Source organism: Nyctibius grandis, chromosome 5 (assembly GCF_013368605.1).
Source record: "Nyctibius grandis isolate bNycGra1 chromosome 5, bNycGra1.pri, whole genome shotgun sequence".
Classification (NCBI taxonomy): Eukaryota; Metazoa; Chordata; class Aves; order Nyctibiiformes; family Nyctibiidae; genus Nyctibius; species Nyctibius grandis.
This window is the reverse complement of record NC_090662.1, coordinates 57,470,314-57,493,549: the sequence shown is the minus strand read 5'-3', so window position 1 is coordinate 57,493,549 and position 23,236 is coordinate 57,470,314. Positions and strand designations below refer to the sequence as shown.

At 46.7% G+C, this 23,236-nt stretch overlaps 7 protein-coding genes and 1 long non-coding RNA gene across 8 annotated transcripts; 3 read left to right on the top strand and 5 right to left on the bottom strand.

Annotated features, from left to right (window-relative positions):
• Positions 1 to 2,626: 2,626 nt before the first annotated feature.
• LOC137664337 (uncharacterized) lies at positions 2,627 to 4,329 on the bottom strand. The gene is made up of 2 exons (XR_011048282.1): positions 4,272 to 4,329; positions 2,627 to 3,031 (listed from the first exon to the last, which is right to left on the bottom strand). It is a non-coding gene; the product is annotated as an uncharacterized lncRNA (long non-coding RNA).
• A 431-nt stretch (positions 4,330 to 4,760) lies between these two features.
• Positions 4,761 to 5,146, top strand: LOC137664179 (histone H4). The gene has a single exon (XM_068401978.1). It carries the CDS (start codon positions 4,774 to 4,776, stop codon positions 5,083 to 5,085), a length of 312 nt encoding a protein of 103 aa, XP_068258079.1. The 5' UTR covers positions 4,761 to 4,773; the 3' UTR covers positions 5,086 to 5,146.
• Positions 5,147 to 6,029: 883 nt separating this feature from the next.
• On the bottom strand, positions 6,030 to 6,459 carry LOC137663996 (histone H3). Its single transcript, XM_068401713.1, has one exon. The coding sequence runs from the start codon at positions 6,457 to 6,459 to the stop codon at positions 6,049 to 6,051; it is 411 nt and encodes a 136-aa protein (XP_068257814.1). The 3' UTR covers positions 6,030 to 6,048.
• An 886-nt stretch (positions 6,460 to 7,345) lies between these two features.
• Positions 7,346 to 7,775, top strand: LOC137664000 (histone H3). Its single transcript, XM_068401719.1, has one exon. It carries the CDS (start codon positions 7,346 to 7,348, stop codon positions 7,754 to 7,756), a length of 411 nt encoding a protein of 136 aa, XP_068257820.1. The 3' UTR covers positions 7,757 to 7,775.
• Positions 7,776 to 8,658: 883 nt separating this feature from the next.
• Positions 8,659 to 9,044, bottom strand: LOC137664172 (histone H4). The gene has a single exon (XM_068401957.1). The coding sequence runs from the start codon at positions 9,029 to 9,031 to the stop codon at positions 8,720 to 8,722; it is 312 nt and encodes a 103-aa protein (XP_068258058.1). The 5' UTR covers positions 9,032 to 9,044; the 3' UTR covers positions 8,659 to 8,719.
• A 396-nt stretch (positions 9,045 to 9,440) lies between these two features.
• On the top strand, positions 9,441 to 14,962 carry LOC137664210 (histone H2B 1/2/3/4/6). Its single transcript, XM_068402059.1, has 5 exons — positions 9,441 to 9,568; positions 10,638 to 10,753; positions 12,036 to 12,195; positions 12,567 to 12,729; positions 13,759 to 14,962. Exon 5 carries the CDS (start codon positions 14,125 to 14,127, stop codon positions 14,503 to 14,505), a length of 381 nt encoding a protein of 126 aa, XP_068258160.1. The 5' UTR covers positions 9,441 to 9,568; positions 10,638 to 10,753; positions 12,036 to 12,195; positions 12,567 to 12,729; positions 13,759 to 14,124; the 3' UTR covers positions 14,506 to 14,962.
• A 968-nt stretch (positions 14,963 to 15,930) lies between these two features.
• On the bottom strand, positions 15,931 to 16,703 carry LOC137664392 (histone H1). Its single transcript, XM_068402351.1, has one exon. It carries the CDS (start codon positions 16,670 to 16,672, stop codon positions 16,013 to 16,015), a length of 660 nt encoding a protein of 219 aa, XP_068258452.1. The 5' UTR covers positions 16,673 to 16,703; the 3' UTR covers positions 15,931 to 16,012.
• Positions 16,704 to 18,683: 1,980 nt separating this feature from the next.
• On the bottom strand, positions 18,684 to 19,181 carry LOC137663679 (histone H2A). The gene has a single exon (XM_068401140.1). The coding sequence runs from the start codon at positions 19,144 to 19,146 to the stop codon at positions 18,757 to 18,759; it is 390 nt and encodes a 129-aa protein (XP_068257241.1). The 5' UTR covers positions 19,147 to 19,181; the 3' UTR covers positions 18,684 to 18,756.
• Between the last annotated feature and the right edge of the window lie 4,055 nt (positions 19,182 to 23,236).

The following is a 23,236-nucleotide window of genomic DNA, read 5'->3' as shown; positions in this document are numbered from 1 at the left end:
CTGGTATCAAACATGTTAGGTAGAATGTTTCCCCCATGTTCCTCAGCTGAATAAAGTAATGCCTGCTAGTTAATGCTTAACCCAGCATTAAGTTTTATTCCTGATTTCGGTGACAGAGAGGGATTTCAAATAGAAACCGAGTCTTTCCCTCTTCCTACAGATGCTGTAGCTTTTTCCTGCCATGGAACTTCCTCTATGGCCTCCTCAAGTATTTTGTGAGAATACCATGGAAATATCTATACAAACAAGAAAACTAAGTAACTTGGAATCCCTGAGAAAAAAAACAGCTAAGTGAACAGGAGCTTGCAGGGGTGGTGGGGTGGTGGTGGTGTTTGTTTTGGGGGATTGATTGTTGGAGATTTTTTAACATTATGAGAAATTGTTTTTCCGATCCTCAACAAGTGTATGTAATTGAATGGCAGTTGATACCTCCAGGGATCACTGCAGAAGTCTGAGAAATGAGAACTATTTAACAACAGTTTTAGGAAGTGCTCATGTCATCGAAATCATGAATAAAACTCCTTAATGCCAGACAACTTCTGTAATATTTTTACCATGTTGATTGATACAGTAGGCAAAAATACATCTCTCTGTTTAACTGGACTTCTATATTTACTCTGAGAACACTTATATTTCCCTGAGTGTGTGATGCAGTTTTATTCCTTTCCCTCACAAATTTCTCACATAAGTAAAATAGCACATTTATCACAAGCTACTGCTTTAGGAGGCGAAGCAAATCTATATCTCCAAATTGTAACATTTCTATCGCAAAGCTTTTGGCTGGTTTACAAAACACACCACAGAGATGTTCTAAGTTGATATTACTTCTCCTAATGAACTGAAAATACATGTGCTGGCAGACCTAATGAGGGATCAGCAGCTCCTTCAGATAACAACTAAACACTTTTCCTGAAAACTCCAGAGAAAAGTAGATCACTGAAGAGAAAAAAAATTTTGAAATTCACATTATTCAACAGCTTCCTCAAGGGGTTGGTTGTCTTTTGGGAAGGTCAGGAGCATTAGCAGGAAGGGCAGGATGGGAGATTGAAAGCTGATGAAGAAGGGAAGAGGAATGCTATGATTTGCTATGACATACCTTGAGTGGGAAGAGGAGTAGAGTCACTTTCTCACTCCTTCCTGCCCTCACCTAACCTGCTCCTTCATTCCAGTGTCCCCTGGCCAGCTTCCCACATCATGGAGACAGCTCAAAGCTCTTCCAACTAATGCTGCATGATCAGGAAAAGGAAAACAGAACTTTTCACCCTCCTCATACTGCCTTGACTAATGGGAAAAGCTGAATTGTAAAAAAAAAAAAATTAATGGGTAGTTCATATACTCACTTGTTGGTTCTGAGCTATAAAATCCATGTAAATGAACCACCTGGCATGAAGGACAAACACTGGCCATAAAATGAGACCAAGATGTCATATTAGGAAATGAAGTGTTACTCCAGAATTCAATCAATGCAGATTGCTTGGAGCTCCTTCCTTCTTTTCCAAAACATTGAAAGGTTTGAGCTCCTGTAAACATGATGTATGCTCCTCCTTTTGTTTTAGTTTTGTTTGTTTTTAGAATTTCCCCAACACTTCAATAACATATACTCTTTTATTTTATACCTAACTACATACATGCATTATGCTAAAATAAAAATTTAAACTGGCTGTTGTTAGATGTAGAAAAGATAAAATTGGGTAAGCATAACTTGACTTTAACAATCATGAAATATAGAAAAATATTTCCTCAAATAACCCAAGCACACTGTAATATAGCAATCTGTTCTATGTGCCTGTACATTGCTGTCATATCTACAAAGATTCAGTGTAAAATCAGTCATAATAGTTCATGCTTCAGACCATCTGTGGTTTTTATCCCTTCTGAAGTTAAGCTATTGCTTAGGTCAGGAACAAATTACATAGTTAGCTGCTTTGGTTCTTCAGTTGGGTTGTCACTATTATGTAATGGCCTCTGGATAAGGATGAAAAGTTGATTATTTAAGGAAGTCTAACACAGAGAGGATCAAGAAAGTATGGTGTAAAAATAAGCAAAGGTTAAATTTCATGGAAAAAAAAAACCCCTGCACAATAAATGCCACAAAAAGAGATATAGTGAACTAAAAATCAGCAAGAAAGAGATGCTAAAAGAGATTGCTACCTTTTGACAAAATGCCAATCAACACTAGGCATGGGAGGTGAATAGGGCAGGTTGCAAGGCAGAATACCTGTTCCCACTAAACCACATAAAGAGAATTAAATTAAGTAGATAATCTACAAAAATATTAACACCTACAGCATTTGAAGTTATTAGGTGAAATGAAAGCAAAGCTACTGAAGAGATGTGCAAAAAATTACATGATTAAAAACAAATGTGCCAGATGAGAAGGGAAATTAATTTTTTCAGCAGTCTTGAGAACAAAAGAGGTCCTTTGAATCTAGACAAAATAGAAGGAAAACCACACTAATCACTGCCAAGGAAAAGGTGTATGATATTAAATACTGAGATAAGTAGTAGGTAGTGATACAAAAATCGGAGATCTCCAAACCCCCTTGCTTTCTAACTTTCCTCACCGAAGTGGGAAGCTAGGTGCGGCTGGGTAAGGAGTCCGAAAGAAAACTCAATAACACCAGAGTGTGTTATTAAGCAGGCATTCTTTATTGCAGCGCTGAGCAGCACTGGGGATTATCCACCATGAGTGCTCCGCCGATTTTGCAGATTTTCAGAGATTATATACCATAAAGTTATACATAGTCATAAGATTCCCAATAACTCATTTGCATAGTCATGAGATTTCCCGGAACTCATTAATATATGTAAATGTCCGTTCCACATGCGCAGTCGTTTTCTCTGGTGGTCGTCAGGGGTCTTCAGATGAAGGCTTATAGTCTTCCTCGCTGTGTTCGCTAACTGACCCCTGCTTCTGCACAAACTCAGTCCAGGAATCATGTAGGTCACGTAGGCTGTGTCCTTCAAGGCAGCTGTTGCAACTCCCTTATCTTTAGGTTTCTGTGCCTCTGTTTTCCCAAGGCCAAGTTGTCTGAAGTGAAATACAGCCATCCTAATTAGAAACTATCTTTTCAAGGCCCAGTTGTCTGAAGTGAGATATACCCACCTAAATTAAAAAAAGGCTCCCCTTTGTTTATTTATATAACTAGGTTAGTCGAATGTCTAAGGTATTTACAACATCCTCCTTGTTCTTGGGGCCCTCAACCGTTTCAGTAGTTATGCAGAATGTTAATGCAGAAACTTCACTGAGCTCTCTCTATTCTACTTAGGCTGTAACCCGTAAGTGTGGGAGAAAAAAGGGCTACATATCAATTCATTTTTTTTCCACAAACAGTAAAGGAACAGATTGAGAGCAAAGACACAGTTATTCTAATATAAACAGGACCTTCATCTGTGCCAACAGCAGCATTAAGGTTGATATGCAAAGATAAGTATGGCTCTGCTATTTCTGTAGAACTAAATCAGGTGATATTAATAAAGGGTGATATAAACACCACAAAACTGGCTATCTACACATGAAAATAGACATTGAAATGGTGGCTAAACATAAACCGAATTAAATAACATACGTACTAGACGGCTAGAGAGAGAGAGAGGAAAAAAAATCCGAAAGCCCCAAAGAAAGAAAAGTATTTCAAGAAAAAGGGATGAAAAATGACAAACAATGAAAAAAAAAATGTGAGAGCTCAAAGGGAAAGGGCTGTGAAATTACCAAGCAAAAACTTTTCACGATCAGGAAGTATTATAGTAATGGGGACCCATTAGGAAACGATGGAAAGGATGAAACAACATGACAAATACGTGACCAAACAAACACAAAAAATAAAAACTGTGCATTGCACGCAGACGTAATTAAAAAGGAAAAACTCTTGACAAGAAAGAGATGGTAAATAGCGATTGTTTGGAATATCATTTATTTGATGATCCTTAGAGAACAAAGTAAAAAATACCCTCTAATATATATTCACGGTAAATTTAAATACTGAGTCAGACAGAAAAATTAACAAAGCGTGTGTGCACACTCAGGGGCTGAGGGCTTTCTACACCGGTCGTGCCTCCAGGAGCCACTGCAAGCACCTCCCGCACCGCAGACTCGTGGTGCCGACAGATCCCCAGCAAAAAACAGTATCTTGTCCCGAAATGATACAGCTGCTGACTGGAACCGTTAGCGGAACAGTTCAAGTCTCCGAAGTTATTTCTATAAAAAAGGGCTACGCCACAGGGAATACTACCCCACAGTAACCTCCCCCAAGTTGAAAAAATGGACTGACCAAAACGCCACAACCGTGGGCTTCCCCCCCCGCCATGCCCGGCCCGGCCTTTTGCTGGAGCGCAGCGAAATGGCGGCGGCGGAGCGCGGGCGGGGCGGGGCGGCACCGCGCGGGCGGGAAGCGGCGTTCCCGGCCCCGCCGCCCCCATTGGCTGGATTTTGCTGCAGACCCGCAGCCGGCGGGGCACGGCTCCCCCGCTGCCACCGAGCGCCGCAACTACGGCGCCGGGAGCCGGGCCGTGCACGGCTGGAAGGAGGGTGTCCCTGCCGGGGATGTGCTCCCGCGCAGCCCAGGCCGAGCCGGCGGCGGGGTCGGCCCCGTGCCGCCCGCCTCTCGGAGGCGATGGCGCGACCGTCCCTGCCCGCAGGGGGAAGGGCGCGGGGAAGAGCCCGCCCTTGCCCTGCCCCGTTCCAGTCCTCAACCAGGTCGGACCGCTGGCAATATAGACAGGCGCTGGCTCACGTTCGCGGCGCACACTGCTTGGGTGGAGTAAGGTGGCAGTATGTCTGGTAGAGGCAAGGGTGGGAAGGGGCTCGGCAAGGGGGGCGCCAAGCGCCACCGCAAGGTGCTGCGCGACAACATCCAGGGCATTACCAAGCCGGCCATCCGGCGCCTGGCTCGGCGCGGCGGCGTGAAGCGCATCTCGGGGCTCATCTACGAGGAGACGCGCGGCGTGCTGAAGGTGTTTCTGGAGAACGTGATCCGTGATGCCGTCACCTACACGGAGCACGCCAAGAGGAAGACAGTCACGGCCATGGACGTGGTGTACGCCCTGAAGCGCCAGGGACGCACCCTCTACGGCTTTGGCGGCTAAATTCGATTCCTGGGAAAGGTTAACGATTTTAGAACATAAAGGCTCTTTTCAGGGCCACCCACGTTTTCAAGAGAAGAGCCTTGATCACTGTTCTTGTATAGGTCTTGTTTTTACGGTCGTGGTAAAATTGGGGGGAGAGGGGTAAGGAAGTGGGGGTTAGGCTTTCGCTGTCCGTGGTCCGCGCTGTCTACGGTCCTTCTCTTAGCCTGAAACAACAGGCGAGTTTAAAATCTGTGACAGAGATTGTCTCGATTGCACTCCCTGGGAAGAATAGTAGGGGAACGGGTGTAGTGCTTGACTCTGGGGACTCCCTGGACTCGACAGAAAAACTTAACTTTTGAAAGATTCGGACGTTCTTTGTCCTTGCCTATTCTCTCCACACCCGCCCTCGCTCATCCTGCGAAACGGGAACAGAAGGGCCAAGCAGGCTCTATATAGAGCCGATCCCCCGCCAACCAGCTTCACCGCAGCAGCCTGAAACGGGGAGCTCATGAAATGGCGGCACTCTCGCCTCTGCCATTCGGAGGGCGGGACAAAGCGGGAAGGCGGGGGGAAGAAGAAACAGCACAGAGTACTCGTAGCGCCCCAGGGAAGCGACTGCAGAGGAAAGAGGCTGCGAGCCCTGTGGGGAAACGCCTTCCGTTACTCTCCTGCTTTCTCAAAGCCTGCCTGTTCTCAAGGTGCCGCTCTCGACCCCCCTTCCTCCCACCCTGCGCCGGCGGATTTAAAGGATGAACGTCAGAACTACCAACACACAAGGCCAGTCAGGGGGTGGTTCCTACGCTACCTGCTGCCCGAACCTCTCCCAGTTACCCCACGACCAGTTTCTGCCTCAAGCCCGTAAAAGAGCGCTCAGCACAAGCTGCCGATGCTCGCTCCGAAAAAAGAGACACAGCCCTTTCCGCTGGTCAAGTGGTGGCTCTTAAAAGAGCCTTTGGGTATAATGATGGCAAGGCAGCAGCCCTAGGCGCGCTCGCCGCGGATGCGGCGCGCCAGCTGGATGTCCTTGGGCATGATGGTGACGCGCTTGGCGTGGATGGCGCACAGGTTGGTGTCCTCGAAGAGCCCCACCAGGTACGCCTCGCTCGCCTCTTGCAGCGCCATCACGGCCGAGCTCTGGAAGCGCAGGTCGGTCTTGAAGTCCTGCGCGATCTCGCGCACCAGGCGCTGGAAGGGCAGCTTGCGGATCAGCAGCTCCGTCGACTTCTGGTAGCGCCGGATCTCGCGCAGCGCCACCGTGCCGGGCCGGTAACGGTGCGGCTTCTTCACGCCGCCCGTGGCCGGCGCGCTCTTGCGGGCCGCCTTGGTGGCCAGCTGCTTGCGGGGCGCCTTCCCGCCGGTCGACTTACGCGCTGTCTGCTTCGTGCGCGCCATCGTTATACGTCGTCTTCTCTCTAGTAACACAGAATTAAGAACAGAAAATGTTAAACGCGACCCGCACTCACTCCTTTTTATAGCGGAGATCTGCTTGTTCATTGGCTGATAGAAAGGGCTGATCTCATTGGGCCAATTTGAAAAACCCGCGTTAACCCCCTCTGTTCTGAACGTGCTCTTTAATATTTAAATCATAGATTACTTCTTTTTATCTTCAGTTTCTTCTGAAACGATTTTCCTTCTTTTTAACGACTTGTCTTTATCAGTTGTGCCCTTCATCCAGTTAATCCTCTTATACAAGCCGCAAAAGGATTCTGCTAACAAAGATGAGTAGAGATAAAACATATATTTTCTAGGTTTATCAGAAAGATAATATTTTTTTTTAGGTTTATTTAGTAAAACCTAAATATGTAAAAAGCCGGTCATTTATGTTTTGTCGTTCTAAACTATGTAGGAAAGTATTTCCGGAGTAATCGAATGCCTTATTTTCAATATAAAACTAAGACTCCCTTGCTAGGGTGCTTTTTCGTAGCTAAAGTTATATACGTTATCACATCATATACTTAAAACATGGACCCGGTAAGCACGAGTCTCAAAGAACTCAGCAAAATAAGAGGAGAAGTAAATACTAGAGAAATAAAACTTTAAAAGCCCTTCAGGATTCCCGGGGGGGGGGGGGGGGGCGGAAAGAATAGATACTTCACTTTGGATCGGGCTGGGGCTCGGGGCGCCTTTAGGTATCGGCCTGGCTACAGGGTGTTTCGAATTACCCAATTAAATTATTTTATCCTTCAACCAATCAGAGGCGGGAAGGCGGGGCCACAACCGGCTATAAATAGGAGTCACAATAGTTCTGGTTTCATAGAAGTAGAAATAGCAGGTTAGGATGGCGCGCACGAAGCAGACAGCGCGTAAGTCGACCGGCGGGAAGGCGCCCCGCAAGCAGCTGGCCACCAAGGCGGCCCGCAAGAGCGCGCCGGCCACGGGCGGCGTGAAGAAGCCGCACCGTTACCGGCCCGGCACGGTGGCGCTGCGCGAGATCCGGCGCTACCAGAAGTCGACGGAGCTGCTGATCCGCAAGCTGCCCTTCCAGCGCCTGGTGCGCGAGATCGCGCAGGACTTCAAGACCGACCTGCGCTTCCAGAGCTCGGCCGTGATGGCGCTGCAAGAGGCGAGCGAGGCGTACCTGGTGGGGCTCTTCGAGGACACCAACCTGTGCGCCATCCACGCCAAGCGCGTCACCATCATGCCCAAGGACATCCAGCTGGCGCGCCGCATCCGCGGCGAGCGCGCCTAGGGCTGCTGCCTTGCCATCATTATACCCAAAGGCTCTTTTAAGAGCCACCACTTGACCAGCGGAAAGGGCTGTGTCTCTTTTTTCGGAGCGAGCATCGGCAGCTTGTGCTGAGCGCTCTTTTACGGGCTTGAGGCAGAAACTGGTCGTGGGGTAACTGGGAGAGGTTCGGGCAGCAGGTAGCGTAGGAACCACCCCCTGACTGGCCTTGTGTGTTGGTAGTTCTGACGTTCATCCTTTAAATCCGCCGGCGCAGGGTGGGAGGAAGGGGGGTCGAGAGCGGCACCTTGAGAACAGGCAGGCTTTGAGAAAGCAGGAGAGTAACGGAAGGCGTTTCCCCACAGGGCTCGCAGCCTCTTTCCTCTGCAGTCGCTTCCCTGGGGCGCTACGAGTACTCTGTGCTGTTTCTTCTTCCCCCCGCCTTCCCGCTTTGTCCCGCCCTCCGAATGGCAGAGGCGAGAGTGCCGCCATTTCATGAGCTCCCCGTTTCAGGCTGCTGCGGTGAAGCTGGTTGGCGGGGGATCGGCTCTATATAGAGCCTGCTTGGCCCTTCTGTTCCCGTTTCGCAGGATGAGCGAGGGCGGGTGTGGAGAGAATAGGCAAGGACAAAGAACGTCCGAATCTTTCAAAAGTTAAGTTTTTCTGTCGAGTCCAGGGAGTCCCCAGAGTCAAGCACTACACCCGTTCCCCTACTATTCTTCCCAGGGAGTGCAATCGAGACAATCTCTGTCACAGATTTTAAACTCGCCTGTTGTTTCAGGCTAAGAGAAGGACCGTAGACAGCGCGGACCACGGACAGCGAAAGCCTAACCCCCACTTCCTTACCCCTCTCCCCCCAATTTTACCACGACCGTAAAAACAAGACCTATACAAGAACAGTGATCAAGGCTCTTCTCTTGAAAACGTGGGTGGCCCTGAAAAGAGCCTTTATGTTCTAAAATCGTTAACCTTTCCCAGGAATCGAATTTAGCCGCCAAAGCCGTAGAGGGTGCGTCCCTGGCGCTTCAGGGCGTACACCACGTCCATGGCCGTGACTGTCTTCCTCTTGGCGTGCTCCGTGTAGGTGACGGCATCACGGATCACGTTCTCCAGAAACACCTTCAGCACGCCGCGCGTCTCCTCGTAGATGAGCCCCGAGATGCGCTTCACGCCGCCGCGCCGAGCCAGGCGCCGGATGGCCGGCTTGGTAATGCCCTGGATGTTGTCGCGCAGCACCTTGCGGTGGCGCTTGGCGCCCCCCTTGCCGAGCCCCTTCCCACCCTTGCCTCTACCAGACATACTGCCACCTTACTCCACCCAAGCAGTGTGCGCCGCGAACGTGAGCCAGCGCCTGTCTATATTGCCAGCGGTCCGACCTGGTTGAGGACTGGAACGGGGCAGGGCAAGGGCGGGCTCTTCCCCGCGCCCTTCCCCCTGCGGGCAGGGACGGTCGCGCCATCGCCTCCGAGAGGCGGGCGGCACGGGGCCGACCCCGCCGCCGGCTCGGCCTGGGCTGCGCGGGAGCACATCCCCGGCAGGGACACCCTCCTTCCAGCCGTGCACGGCCCGGCTCCCGGCGCCGTAGTTGCGGCGCTCGGTGGCAGCGGGGGAGCCGTGCCCCGCCGGCTGCGGGTCTGCAGCAAAATCCAGCCAATGGGGGCGGCGGGGCCGGGAACGCCGCTTCCCGCCCGCGCGGTGCCGCCCCGCCCCGCCCGCGCTCCGCCGCCGCCATTTCGCTGCGCTCCAGCAAAAGGCCGGGCCGGGCATGGCGGGGGGACGGGTCGGCGTGATGGTCTCTCTGTTTAAGTAAATCAACTGTTTTATAATGAGCGCTGAGTAAGTTTACTAATCTACTTTTCTTTTTTTTTTCCGTGGGGATGATATGTTTGTGGGGTTTTTTTCCATCGGTTTAAGTCTGTATCTTCCAGGTCTCTAACTGCGTGGCCACGAGGCTTTTTTATGTTTATGGAACTGAGGTGCTGTCGAAGAAATTGTTTTTCTAATTTTGTTCTTGAAAAAAATGTACCCATGAAAAAAACCTGGATTGCTTCAGGTGCTTTTAAAAATTGGTTCACACATTTGTTCATTTTGGTGGTCTTACTCTTTATTGATACATAATATCTCTAAGTATTTCTTTTGCTGTTTTTTCTTCACATAGTTTCGAACACAAAACACTGTTACAAACTGTAGTCTAAATCTGCACTCGGAGGGAAGAAAACATCATTTTAATGAGTTGCCTCCTCTTAATCACCTTTATAAATCTGAACTTTCCAAACATCATTTATTTCGGAAAATGCGTGGCAACTTCTTTTCCCCCCTTTATTCCCCCTTTTATGGCTTTTTCAGTACAGTTATTTTATGCTGTAGAAATGTGACCCATATATCTACTGTTTCTCTAAGTAGTTACAAGGTCTTTGGGTAACAGCAACACTCAGTAACTTACAATTTTAGAAAACTTGCAGCAACAGATGGTAAAGTATGTAGCATATAATAATTACGTTTAATATTTCAGTCTCACCATGTAAAAGATCTACAGTAGTTACCTATAACCTTAAAACCAGACTTGTCAAATGTAATTCTAGGGTGCATCACGCACTTCAGAAATTTTTTTAAATCATCACAACTGCTGAGCAGTTGTGCCTTATCATCAATATATTTCTAATCACTCTGAATGCTTTGTGCTGAGTGTCTTCTGTTGATGATCTAGTTGTTCTATAACTTTTCCTGTGACTTCTTTTTGGTCCTTTTATCTGTATTCCACACAGAAGAATATACCAGACTAAAATGAAATAATGTTCAGAAATCAATCTAAATCTCCAACACTTATCCTACTACTCTTAAAAGTCAGTCTTTTTGTCTCTGCTTTTTTTACTTTTTTAATGTTTTTTGTTGGTTTGTTTTTCAGGAGCTTTTGACATTGGCAAGGTGTGCTCTGTAAGCCCAAGATAATACTCAGGTACCTGACGTTCCCTCGTCAAATAGGTGGTTCTCCAGCATTTCTGGCTGAAGAGGCTGCAGAAGGTGGGATAATGAAAGCCAAGACACTACTCATAATTTTCTTTTTCTTTTTTTTTTTTTCTGGAAGCCCATGTAGGCAATAAGCACAGACATAAAAAAAAAATTTATATTTCTAACTGGAGATTTCAGAATAAGAAAGAGTATTTTTCAGAAAAATCTATGTAGCACTCACACAGGAGCTGTAGTCGCAAAATACTAACAGCAGCTTTGCCTTTATGTTTTCCCATTGCCTACTAGAAGCTTCCAGCTGGAACAGTTATCTGAACAGGAGAAAGCTGTTAGTCTGTAGCACAGTGTGTTCACCTGGAGGAGATACACCCACCGGGGAAAAAAAACAGTCCCACAGTTCCCACAGTTTGGTAACATGCTATAGGATGGTGACTTCTTCAAGCTCTGACATCCTCGAGTTGTTCTGGAGCTATTCTTGAAGACATTTCTCTGTTCCCTCTCATCAGACCTAGGTTTCCTGATTCTGAAGGAGTATTTCTTTTGCATGCTCCAAAGCCTTGGTCAGTCACTGGAAACTCCATTGTTGTCGAAGTGGGATGGATGATGGTGACTAGATGTGAACAAGTTCCCATCCGCTTCCTTTAGTGAACATGGTTATTTTAGACTGTTGAGAGAAATATGAATGTCTGCATTCCTTTCCCATATATTCTGACTGTCTAAACAATGCAATATACACAGGTCTTCTGCCATTATTGATAAGGTTTCCACAATCAGTTCTTTCCAAGAACTTGGGTTTCCTTTATAAACATCTCCTAACCCTCTCCCTCCTCCTCTCCCCAATTATTTTGTCTTGAGCACTCTCTGGTTGTACTTCTTTGTGAAGGAGCATCACGCACAACCACACTACACCAGGACTGACTGGCCTTCAGTTATTATTCAGCTACTGGGGTTTGTTTGTTTGTTTATTTGGTTGGGTTTGGTTTTGGTTTTGTGGGTGTTTTAACACATTTTTCGGCTGGAAGGCTAAAAACAAGCAGTAGCTGTTCAGTTCACAGTAGCTACCTTTCCGCCACGGAAAATGTTTTTCTACTCCACAGCTGATCTTTACAAAACTTGTTAGAACTAAAAATCTCTAAGACCTGGATCAGTTGTCACTTTTGTCTGGAACTGAACAATAGACTTAAAAGGATTAACATGGGGGGGTGGGGGGTGTTTGCAGAAGCTGTTTTTCCGTGTTTGGGTTTGTTTTGTTTTGTTTTTAATGCCTCTGCTTTCTGGGTCTATGGACTTTACATTGCTGAGATTGCCCTGTATTATTCTACATTTTGTCTTCCAGAGCAGTGTAACAAAAGCATCAGTCTTTGTCTGCTATTGTGGAGACAAAACTGGAGATCCTGCACCACAGGAGTAGCATGTCAAGTCATGGACTTTCACAGATGTTCATGAGAGAACTCCTGTTACCAGGCAGAGGTGTTCTCAGTGAACTGCTTTTCCAGGTAATGTTTATGCCAAAAGAAAGTCATCAGCTTCACAGCACATGTGGGGAGTTAAATGTCTAGAGATGGGCCACTCCTGCTTCTCTTCTTGCTTTGCTGAAGAAGAGAGAACTACTTTTCTTCTCCTTAAAGGGCAGATTCATCTCCCTCCTGCCTCACCAGGTTTTCCCCAGGCTGATGGAGCTGCTACTGGCAGCTGGTGGGGAGGGGCAGAGCAAACGGAGATGGATGAGCCCCCACCTCATCCCTGTTCCTGATGAGAGGGAGCAGGGCTGGGGTGGGGGGTGGACATGAAACCAGAGAGCCACAGCATCACAGAAACAGCATGAAGCTGCTCTCCTCAACATCGGTGGCTGCTTTTGTCTCCCCAGTTTGTGTTAAGCACAGCCGAAACACTTTCAAGCAAGCATTACTCCCTGGGAAGGAGAAAGCTCCCACACTTTCCTCACCTGGCTCCCTTTCTTCAGACAGCACTATTTTGGATGTAGGCTGGAAATCTTTGTGCATCCAGAATTCTGCCCAGCAATGTACAAGGTAAAAAAAAGGGGAAGCAATACCAGCCTGGCAAGGTGACAGATCTTTTTATTGCTTGTACCAGTATCTAGAATCTCTTTCACTACCCTTACAAATCTCCTTGAACAATTAGTTTGTTGTGACTTTAGCAGTCTCACCCACCTTAAACTACATTTACCTATGCCAGATAGGTTTCTTGTATAGTCCCATGCCATCCGTCTCCTCTGATACCAAGGAAGTCTAGACTTTGAATGGCCCTTAAGGGTTCCAAAAAGAAATGGCATCATTATAGCACTAGCTATATGATACCAAGTTATCTGGTCTTATTGTCATCCAATGACAAATTAAGTTTATCCATTTAAAAGTGGATTATAGCATTTTAATTTACTGATGAATGAATTTATAATTGTAATTTATAATGTTGCAACACAGCATTTTAATTAAAATTTTTTAAATATTACCCTTTTTCTAAATATACAGGGTAATACTATATTAAGCAACACTTCCTCTATTATATAAAAAAATATTAGCACGTCAGAATTCCTAATGCCATAAAATCATTTTAGTCTGTTTAAACAATTTTATTTTCTTCTTGCACAATTAAGTCAACTTAACAAGAAAACAGCCAGAATTTGTGATTCACCATAAATTCAAAATTCAATCTTAAATCCACAATTTATTTTTATTACCGGAATATGTTGGTTTTGACTTAAACAAATTAATCCAGTCTTTTAATACATCCCATAAGACGTCCACATTCTTTCAACTTACAAATTAAATAAGAACTTCCATTTCATTTAAAGTCCTGAAAAACAAGCCATGTTCTGTGGGCCCGAAGAATTAATTTCAAACACAATTAACAAAGCTTAGTATTCCAGAGCCTCTGTATCTTTTCTGGTTGTATTTTTTTCCCTTTTACATTTAACATGTGGTGGTTACAAATGCAGGCTCTTACATGAAGCATGCAGCTATACTTCTTCTTGAAGGAAAAAAAAAAAATAGCAAAACAGCTTGCAATTTTCTCTAGTGTTTTTTTTTTTTTTCCTGGAGAAATTACCGATAACTACACTTCGTACGTACACAGCCGCCCGAGCGGGCAGCTGCAGGAGGCGGGTGAGCCCGTACGCTCCGGGGCGAGCCCAGACAGCAGAGGACGAGGTTCGCTACCCAACTGTGGGATTGAAAGACCTTATTGTGATTGGCTGGTGGCGTTCGAATTATTAACCAATACTAGCGTGGCATTTAAAAAAAGACCAATTACAAAGCCGTTCGTACGTGGTGTAACGTCACTGGCCACGATATCCAATAGAAGCGCTGAGAGCTGAGACCAGAGATTTGCATAAGGCCCCTATAAATACGGGAGTAATTGTGTTATCGGGTACTCCGGTGCTTCAGAGCAGCCCGGGAGCTTTCGTCATGCCTGAGCCGGCCAAGTCCGCCCCCGCGCCCAAGAAGGGTTCTAAGAAAGCCGTTACTAAGACGCAGAAAAAGGGCGACAAGAAGCGCAAGAAGAGCCGCAAGGAGAGCTACTCGATCTACGTGTACAAGGTGCTGAAGCAGGTGCACCCCGACACGGGCATCTCGTCCAAGGCCATGGGCATCATGAACTCCTTTGTTAACGACATTTTCGAGCGCATCGCGGGCGAGGCGTCGCGCCTGGCGCACTACAACAAGCGCTCCACCATCACCTCGCGGGAGATCCAGACGGCCGTGAGGCTGCTGCTGCCTGGCGAGCTGGCCAAGCACGCCGTCTCCGAGGGCACCAAGGCTGTCACCAAGTACACCAGCTCCAAGTAGAGCGTCTCAGATTGTCAGTTTTAACCCAAAGGCTCTTTTAAGAGCCACCTATTTTTTCAAGTAGAAGGGCTGAATTACTGTTTCTTGTGAGGTATGTAAGTAGCCTGTTCATTTACATGTAACTGGAAAATGAAGTACTTGTTTCTTTAGGTAGCTAAAATGTAACTGCTTGAAGCGTGGAGGGCTTTCGGCCAACAGCCTGTGCTCGCCGTTAGTTACACTTGGTTGTTAAAAACTTTTAAATAAGAGTACATTTTTCTACTGGCTCTAGTCTTGAATGTGGCTAAAAAGCAGCAGCAACTTTGTCCTAGAAGTCTTGTGGGTGGGAAGGTATCTTGTCTTTTGTTTTCAAAGTGTTTTAATTCCTCTCGCTTGATATGTCCGGTAGAGAATCCTGGCTGCTGTTAAGAACTCCCTTTCTGCGTACTATACCTGTAAAATAAAAGAATAAATTATTTCTGTCTCTTTTAGTGACTAATACATATGTTGAAAGTAATTTCTAAAGTAAGTCTTCTAGGTGTGCTTGTAGCTTAGTTTCTTTTTTTCCCCACATTCCACTGCCCCCCCATCCCCTTTTTTCAGTGAGGTAGCTGTCCGTACTCGGTTTACGTAATACACAGAGATTTCTTTCTACGAAGACTTCTCTAGCTTAAAACAACACTGCCCAGGAGCTGGTTCTCTTTGTTTTTTTTAAAAAAAGTTACGGGAGGGAAGCTGGGGCCTGTCGGTGATGTGCAAAGGTAGCCGGGGGCTGGAAATATTTGGAGCTGAGGTCCACAGCTCCTCGGGGCCCTCTGCAGAGGCTGGGCTCTGGACAGCCCCTCTCTGCGGGGCGAGGGCCCGAGACGGGGCACGGCACGTACGTTTCCACATCCCTAATCTATTCCCCACCCACCCCCCCTTCCCGCCCCCCCAACCCCGAACACACCCGGCCCCGGAGCCCGCGCGAAGGGGAAGGAGGGCCGGTGCGGTTCCTTACGTGACCGAGAGGCGCTCGCTCTCTCCCCGCCCGGGGGACGGCACCGGGAACGACTGGGGGGGACGGCGAGGGGGTCACCGCCCTACAGGGCGGGGCCTGGCGGTGAAGGGGGGCGGGGCCGGCTGGGCGGAAGGGGCCAATCCCGGCCCAGCGCGGGACTTTTAAACTCCCCCGGGCTCGGCAGCGGAGGTGGGGGGATCGCTGGTCCGTCGCCTGTCGCCGCTCAATGACGAGGGGCGGAGCAAGCGCCGCTGCTATCGCAGGGCTCCTGAATTGCACGTAGGAACACACACCTCCTCTTTAAGGAAGCCCGGGTGTCCCACGGAGGCTGCACCGATCGCGTGTGTTTCGACTACGGTAACTCATATTTCACTATAAATGCCTACCAACAACTTTTTTTTAAAGTTTCGGGGTTGGCTACTACAATTAACGTAGCGTTCCAGCTCTTTTTGAGAGTAAGTGGGTGGCTCTTAAAAGAGCCTTTGGGTTTATTTAAATGAGTAGACTCTAATATTCTTCTGAGTCGTTTTACTTCTTTTTGGGCGCCGCCTTCTTTGCCTTGGCCGCTTTCGGCTTGGCTGCCTTGGGCTTGGCCGCTTTGGGCTTCACCGCCTTCGCCTTGGCTGGGCTCTTCGCTGCCTTCTTGGGGCGCCCTGCCTTGGCAGCTTTTTTGGGGCTCTTGGTCGCCTTCTTGGCCGCTGCAGCCGCCGGCTTCTTGGCTTTCTTGGGGCTCTTCTTCACCGCCGCCGCCGCCTTCTTGGGCTTCTTAGCAGCGCTAGCAGGCTTCTTGGCCGCCGGCTTCTTCGGTTTGGCTACAGGCTTCTTCTTGGTTGCCTTTTCCTTTGTCTCACCCGGTTTTTTGTTCAGCTTGAAAGACCCAGAGGCGCCGGTGCCCTTGGTCTGCACCAGGGTGCCCTTGCCGACAAGACTCTTGAGCCCCAGCTTGATGCGGCTGTTGTTCTTCTCCACATCGTAGCCGCCGGCGGCCAGCGCCTTCTTGAGGGCGGCGAGTGAGAGCCCCTTGCGCTCTTTGGAGGCGGACACGGCCTTGGTGATCAGCTCGGTGACGCTGGGGCCGGCGGGCTTGCGGGCTTTGGAGCTGCCGGCCGCCTTCTTCGGCTTCTTAGCGGCAGCTTTTGCTCCTGGAGCAGATACAGCGGGAGCAGCAACAGGCGCGGTCTCCGACATATCGGCAGCTGTCGTCCACGAATCAGGAGAAACCACTGGGCCTGGAGCAAGTCGGCGGCCTCATATTTATAGCGAGGAGCCGCGCGGTGATTGGTGCGTTGCAGCGCCCGCCCCGCTGCACGGCAGAAAGGTCCCTTCTCCCCGCTCATTTTGTGTTTCTTAGGAGTCAAAAAAGCCTCTTTTTCTCAGAATTTCTGCCACCAACCCCCCCCCACTTCGCAGCGGCGTGGGAAAGAGAGACTGTTGTTCCCTTCGGCAAAGTTTCCCTTCGCAGAGGCAAAGGGTGAGTTAAAAAAGAGGCGATAAACCCTGAGTCTTGGACCTGGACAGACCTCGGGAGACAGAAACTTTTGTTTTTCCTTCTAAATAAAATCCGCGACGTGGGCAACTAAATCTCCAAAGTAACTAATTATTATTCTTTAAAGGGTCTTCTCTTAATCTGAACTGAAAATCAAGGATTTGAGTCGGTATTTTAATGGCAAATTGATTTCAAAGAGGAGGAAGTAACACAGGCTCATCTTGAGCACTGAATACAGATTAGAAATTAGCTTCTTTGTCCCAAATCCTTTACCCCTTTCAAAATAATTAAAATAAATTAAATTAGTGCATTATGCAACAAGGCAAGAAGCAGATTAAAGTCCTGTGAAGGGCTGTTTGTGCCCCAGAAGAAGATGACTTTTTACAGCATAGCAGCTTGTACTGTGTTGCTCAGGGTGCACAATACAGACACTGTTCCTTAGTGCTCTCCTACAGAAATAGATATTTTCCTAATAAATTATGTGACCTAAGAACTTAACATGGCCAGGTTTTGTTAACAATTATAATCAGTGCCTTATTGCTTGATAATCCAGCTGTGTTTTTATTTTGATCCAGTTTGGTGAAAAATCTGAGTCATCATTCTCTTAACGAGACACTTCTGCAGCTGATTTTTTTTTCCATGCTTCTCCAGGAAAAAACTTGCTCAAGTTATCAGTTAGGGCACCCCTGTCACAGCAGATTGCGAAATATTCCATTTTTTACTGTCCAGTGACTGATTCCTGCATTGGAAGTAGTATTAAAAATAACATCTCCAACTGATGTATCTGTTATGCTAAAATGACTGGCTGCTAGCAAGATGGGGAAACTCTTTATCTGCACTTTACCAAGATCACACTTAAACAAATTTTTTAAAAAAATACACTTTATTTTTCAGAGAAAAATGAAAACAAGGATTGTCTGATACTTTCATTATTGCCTACAGTCCTTTGTTTTTCTAAAGGCCTGTAAACTGCATGTTACCTCTTGCTATTTTAACTGCCAGGGGTACTAAGATTTTATACAATGTTTTGAATCAAGTAATTTATGTATGTTTTCAAATGGATAATTATTAAAATGTGTTTATCGACCTATAACCACTGATTTTTTTTGTTGTTGTTGTTGTTGTTCTGTTTTAACACCTTTATGGTAATGTTCAGCACTATATATAAGGCAGAATCAGCACTGGCAACAGTCCTTTTGACCTCAAACTGCCTGTCCAGCAATGACAAAGGGCTCTCAAACCTGCTCAGCTTTTAGGCAAAAACAGGCACAGGAGCTCAGACAAAGCCATGAGAAAACTGTATTAAAAATTAATAATTCTGAATGCCTGTTATGAAAAAAAATTACTATGGTGTGTAAATCAAAAGGGTGTTTAGAGGGGGACAGGGTTATTTTTAAAGACGTCAGTGAGTTAACATGAACTTCACATAGGGCTAAGCTGACTCAGGAGAGGCCTGATAGGGCGGCAGGTTCCGCCTTGCAATAACCTTCAACTTTGTGCCTTTCTCGCCCCCACCAGCCTTTTCATAGTGAATAAACCTCATTTTTAGTATGTATTTATCAGCAATTAACTAATTGTTTTGCAAGCCTAAAATTTAGTTGTTTAAACATCTAGGTTCTTGGGTATTTTTTTATGCTAAACATCTACTTTTATGATTAATAACACAACATCTTTTTTGAATTTTTTTTTTCTAAGAAAGATCTACAGCTCCTTTTATGAGGAAGTGGGTGGCTCTAAAAAGAGCCTTTGAGTTACTTGTGCGGTAGGAACACTCCTCAGGTTTGTTTTACTTGCTCTTTGCCTTGTGGCTGTCTGTTTTCTTGGGCAACAGTACGGCCTGGATATTGGGCAGAACCCCGCCCTGCGCGATGGTCACCTTGCCCAGCAGCTTGTTGAGCTCCTCGTCGTTGCGGATGGCCAGCTGCAGGTGGCGCGGGATGATGCGCGTCTTCTTGTTGTCGCGGGCCGCGTTGCCGGCCAGCTCCAGGATCTCGGCCGTCAGGTACTCCAGCACGGCCGCCAGGTACACCGGGGCGCCGGCGCCCACCCGCTCCGCGTAATTGCCCTTGCGCAGCAGCCGGTGCACGCGGCCCACGGGGAACTGCAGCCCGGCCCGCGACGAGCGCGATTTGGCCTTAGCCCGCGCCTTCCCGCCCTGCTTCCCGCGGCCGGACATCAGTCCCGACGTTCCTCTATCAGCCTCCGCCTAAACTTACATAAAGCGCGCGTTACTGTGTTCTGCGCCCGGCCTCTTTTATAGCTTCCCCGCGCGCCCCGGCCTGCTTTCTGATTGGCTGCAGCGAGCTCTCGCTCGCTGCGACCAATGGCGCTGCGGATCCAAATGCACCCAATGGGGGAGCAGGCGGCTGCCCCTCCCTGCGCGCTGACCCCGCAGGGGCGGGCCGGGATCGCCGGGCGGGGTGCAAACTCCCTTCGGCTCCGGTCGTGGCTCGTTTCGGCCGAGCAACACCGCCGCCACCGCCTCCAAGACGCGCTCCAGACGGGCGTCTTGTAGGGAAACGTGTCCCTGCCAGCCTGAGAGCAGAGGCGTGCAGCTGCCTCCCAGGAAGAGGGGGAAGGAAGTTCTGCCAGTGCCCTCCCTGTCGTTTTAGAAAGCGTCCTCTGTTTAGAACCTCAGAAATGCTGCTACATAATTACTTTAAAAAAAAATTATTAGTGCAAAATAGAAACAGTCCTTTCGGTATGAACATTTGCAACCCAGCACTGCTGATAGGTGTAGAAACTAGGCAGGAACATGTAACACAGGAAATTTCTCTGTTCCTGGAGCCAAATCACTCAACTATTACAGGAATCAAACTAATACTGTAGTATTTGCAAGGCTGTTCTACAGAGCATTAGAAGTCAGGCTGTGATGCTTTTATTCAGACTAGGGAATATCTCACTGCACCGATAAACTGAATTAACTTTAAGATTTAGGATGTTTGTCTGGTACGGTCTGAGCTTGTCTTACGGACAAAGAGATTCCTGTTCTTTTTTTGCTCCTTCGCTCTAATTAATTACAGAATCACAGAATCAATCAGGTTGGAAGAGACCCTCTGGGATCATCGAGTCCAACCATTGCCCTTACACCACCATGTCAACTAGATCATGGCACTGAGTGCCATGTCCAGTCTTTTCTTAAACACATCCAGAGTGCGGTTTCTCTTTCTTCTTTGACATCTTTTTCATCCATGCATTTCTAGCATGTCTAAAGCAATGAAGGAGCCTGTGCTCTGGACTTAGCCATATCCTTCTGCTACCCCAGTGTGGCAGGGCTAGCTCTTCTCTGTTTTCCCCAGAGCATGGAATTCTGCTCTTTTGTTTCCATAAATGCCAGTTCTGTGTGGTTTTTTTGTTCCCATCTTCACTCCTTGATGCTTTTGTACTCAAACTTGTGGTTCTTTATAATGCATCCCAGATCCTATGACATAGATATCACAAAATTACAGTGAAGTGAGTACTGTGGGTACCAGACTACACTGCTTACCCTGGATATTAGCATTGTCGTATTTCAGGGAATGACAAAGATATGACTCCCATGAGGCCATGGTAGCCTGCAAAATAACAAACAAACCAACAAACCAACCCCAAAACACAAAAAAAAAATCCAAACGAAAACCCCAAAAGACGACATTTCATCTAAATTCTGCAAGTCAGAGAGCAAGAGAGAACCACATCCTTCTTTCCAGAAGGGTACAATAGTAGGAATTCTGATCTAAACTGATTCAGCGTTTGCCAGTCATGGCAGAAGGATTACAAACAAGGCGCAATAAAACGAACTCCGTAGCACACAGAAAGTACTGTCACAACTTGTTTATGTCTGGGCAACCAAGACAAGCTCCCTGTTCTGAAGGTTCAATGACCTTTAGAAAGCATCTTTCCTTAGTGTTGTGATTAAACGGATTATGCCAAATTAACTAATCTCAGGAATCTTTCTGTATTTCCATCTTTACACCATCACTAGTCTTCACTGATCCGTTGGGCAAGTCACATCACTTCTTTGTGCCTCAGTCCCTTCCCAGCCCCTTTCTTCCCTGTGATAACTTTTTCTTCTGTGAACACTACTCAGAGCCACAGATGAAAAACATGACCATAAAATGGAGGTGGTATCACAGAGAAGAATCCCAAGTATCTGTATGACCACAATACAAAGATGAGAACAAATTGGCCTGAGTTTACATTACGAGTTGTCCAGAGCTGAGAACATCTGTTCTGGAGTTGTAGAGAAGATGGCGTTACAGGATTGTGTCCATGACCAGTGGCATCATAAGGTAAATTAGGCAGGGTCATTAGACATTGGAACAGGCTGCCCAGGGAGGTGGTGGAGTCACCATCTCTGGATGTGTTTAAGAAAAGACTGGACATGGCACTTAGTGCCATGGTCTAGTTGACATGGTGGTGTCAGGGCAATAGTTAGACTCGATGATCCCAGAGGTCTCTTCCAACCTGATTGATTCTGTGAAATGCGTAATTGTTTCCACAGGCTGTGTTGAAACTGTTCTTGAATATGCCACAAGCTTTTCTATTGTGTTATTTTCTCCCCTCTAACAAAGCAATTTCTATTTAAATACTAAAAATCGATCCAACTCTCCCTCAGTAAATAAACTAACAGTATGATACATACATGTGTATCTATTTCACAGACTTTCTTATTCAAACCCTTTTTGACTGGTGGCAGGGTACTGAGGCACAGTACAGATACTAGAGACCATTTTCCTACTTCCTCTTGATAGAAATATAAGCACAAAACCTTATGGAATTTGATGGATGTTCAGCCAAAACAAATTTAATTGATCTGTTCTTTTTTAAGGATTCTGCTCACTCTGTCATTACCAGAGACCAAAGATAAGACATGAATAAAGGGAAAAATTAGTCTAGCTGATGTAAGTGTTGTCAGTTCAGCAGTGAAATAGTTTTACAATCATTTCTGATGCTGGGGGAGAAAAGGTTGTCAGCAGCCTCAAAGCTAGATTTGATGTTTCTGCTACAATCTGTGATTTGCATGGCTGATCAGACGTTTGCTTAAGTGCATGGATTGAAGACAGGGCATCCACAGTTCCCATTGCTTTGATAAAAGTGACAGGAAGTTTACATCTTTGTGCTTTTTCCACTTAGAACGGTGTTAAAGGTAAGGAAGGAAAAAAAATCCTCTGTATTAACTTAGCTAAAGACAAACCATTGTTCCAGTCAATCAGATGCAATATCAGCCCCAAGCACAGCCAGTTTCTACACACAGTCCCAGCTAGCCAACAGCTCCCAACCTCATGTGTTTATCCAAAACCAAAATCACAACAGAATGTGAGAAGCCTCCTATATGACAGCCACACAAGGCAGTAGGCACCCTGCCTTTGGACTGTTCCCAGAAAAAAAATTTGCAGCTCGTGGATGATTTGCATTGTCAAATCCAGCTCTTCCATATGGCCTCAAAGCCCGTTTCAGGAGCACTCTCTCCCACCTCACCCCCACTTCTTTTTTTTTTTTCCCCTTCCCTTCCTCAAGCCATCTTAGATGTCTATCAGTTGTAGGAGACTACCTACCTCCTTTACCACCCCCCACACCCCTTTCACTCCAGGCAAGGTGAAGAAATTACCTCTCTGATATTACACGCATTCCTTGTGCACAAAATTTCCCTTTTTGAGCCCGTTTAAACACTTAGCAAATTCAAATCCTTTTACCTCAGTCCGAAGAGGATAGGTACAGCAACAGGGAAGTACTCACTCTATCCCAGCGGAAGAAAAGGTGGCTCACCTCCATGAGAATATGGCAAAAGCAACATAAAAAAAAATCAGGCTGGAGGAGCAGAATGAAGCAAGCAACTCCTACAGGTCACTAATGTAATCACAGGGCTGCCAGGGAGATTTTCTCAACCTTGAATGTGATGGGGAGGGAAGTCCTTATCCCAGAATAGAGTTCCTCTTCTCAGGCTGGTTCCTGGGAGGGAGGGTCAATACTATTATTAAACCCATGGTCAGAGCTACCACAATGATGCCCCTTCCCCCAAAAATCACAGTTCACACATTTCACTTATTAATGAATAAAGATAAAAAAGCATTTTTTAAAAGCTAAAATACAAAGAATATATCCCATAAATATAACAACAACAAAAAGAAGATACTGACACAACAACAATTAACTCCTGAAAGAGGAAGACAGCTGTTGTACAAACCTATTTTTTTTTGTGTCCAGAATTTGCAAAAACAGAAACAAAGTTTTCAAGTGTACATTTGGGTAGCTAGTAATTTCTCTCCTTAAAACAGATTTAACCT